Source organism: Microtus ochrogaster, unplaced genomic scaffold, assembly GCF_000317375.1.
Source record: "Microtus ochrogaster isolate Prairie Vole_2 unplaced genomic scaffold, MicOch1.0 UNK38, whole genome shotgun sequence".
Classification (NCBI taxonomy): domain Eukaryota; kingdom Metazoa; phylum Chordata; class Mammalia; order Rodentia; family Cricetidae; genus Microtus; species Microtus ochrogaster.
Window position 1 is genome coordinate 1,545,760 of NW_004949136.1, and position 591 is coordinate 1,546,350.

Consider the following 591-nt stretch of genomic DNA (forward strand, 5'->3'; position numbering starts at 1 on the left):
GCACTGAGTTCAGACCCCAGAGCCCACTGTGGAGCAGGCACGGCCACACAAGTCTGCAGTCCCAGCGCTCCTACATCAAGATGGGAGCTGGAGACGGAGAATTTCAGAAGCTTGCAGGCCACTTAGCCTGGCACATGCAGTTGCAAACAATCTCAACAAGGTCGTTGGGGAGTACAGACGCCTAAGACTGTCTTTTAACCTTTATACACACACACACACACACACACACACATATGCCACGACACACATGTGCCAAACTGGATTTTGACCACAAGTGTCTCCTGTAGTTTCTTTGTGAAACATACTAACTGCATTCAGTCAGTGACATTTCTGACACATTAAAAATCAGGTACTTGGGCTCCCACCTAACTTGGAGGAGTGAGATCTCTCTGCTTGTCAGGTTCCCGTGTGACAGTGTCCTGCTCACCACATTTCTGGGGCTTCCCCTTTTCTTGCTTGGTTCTTTCTCTTGTCCCCTGGGCATTTGTCCACGCTCTGGCTCCAGTACATTCTCTCTCCACAGGAATAACTTTCACCAGGGATGGCCGCTACCTGGCCTTGGCAGAGAGGCGAGACTGCAGGGACTATGTG

The 591-nt window shown here is 50.8% G+C and overlaps 1 protein-coding gene across 1 annotated transcript in view; it reads left to right on the top strand.

The window, feature by feature from the left end:
* The window catches only part of Wrap73 (WD repeat containing, antisense to TP73), a 13,559-nt gene that overhangs the window by 8,013 nt on the left and 4,955 nt on the right, over nt 1-591 (top strand). The window contains exon 5 of the mRNA XM_026790020.1: nt 524-588. Within this exon, the coding sequence (XP_026645821.1) occupies nt 524-588 (65 nt within the window). The remainder of the gene's footprint in view (nt 1-523; nt 589-591) is intronic.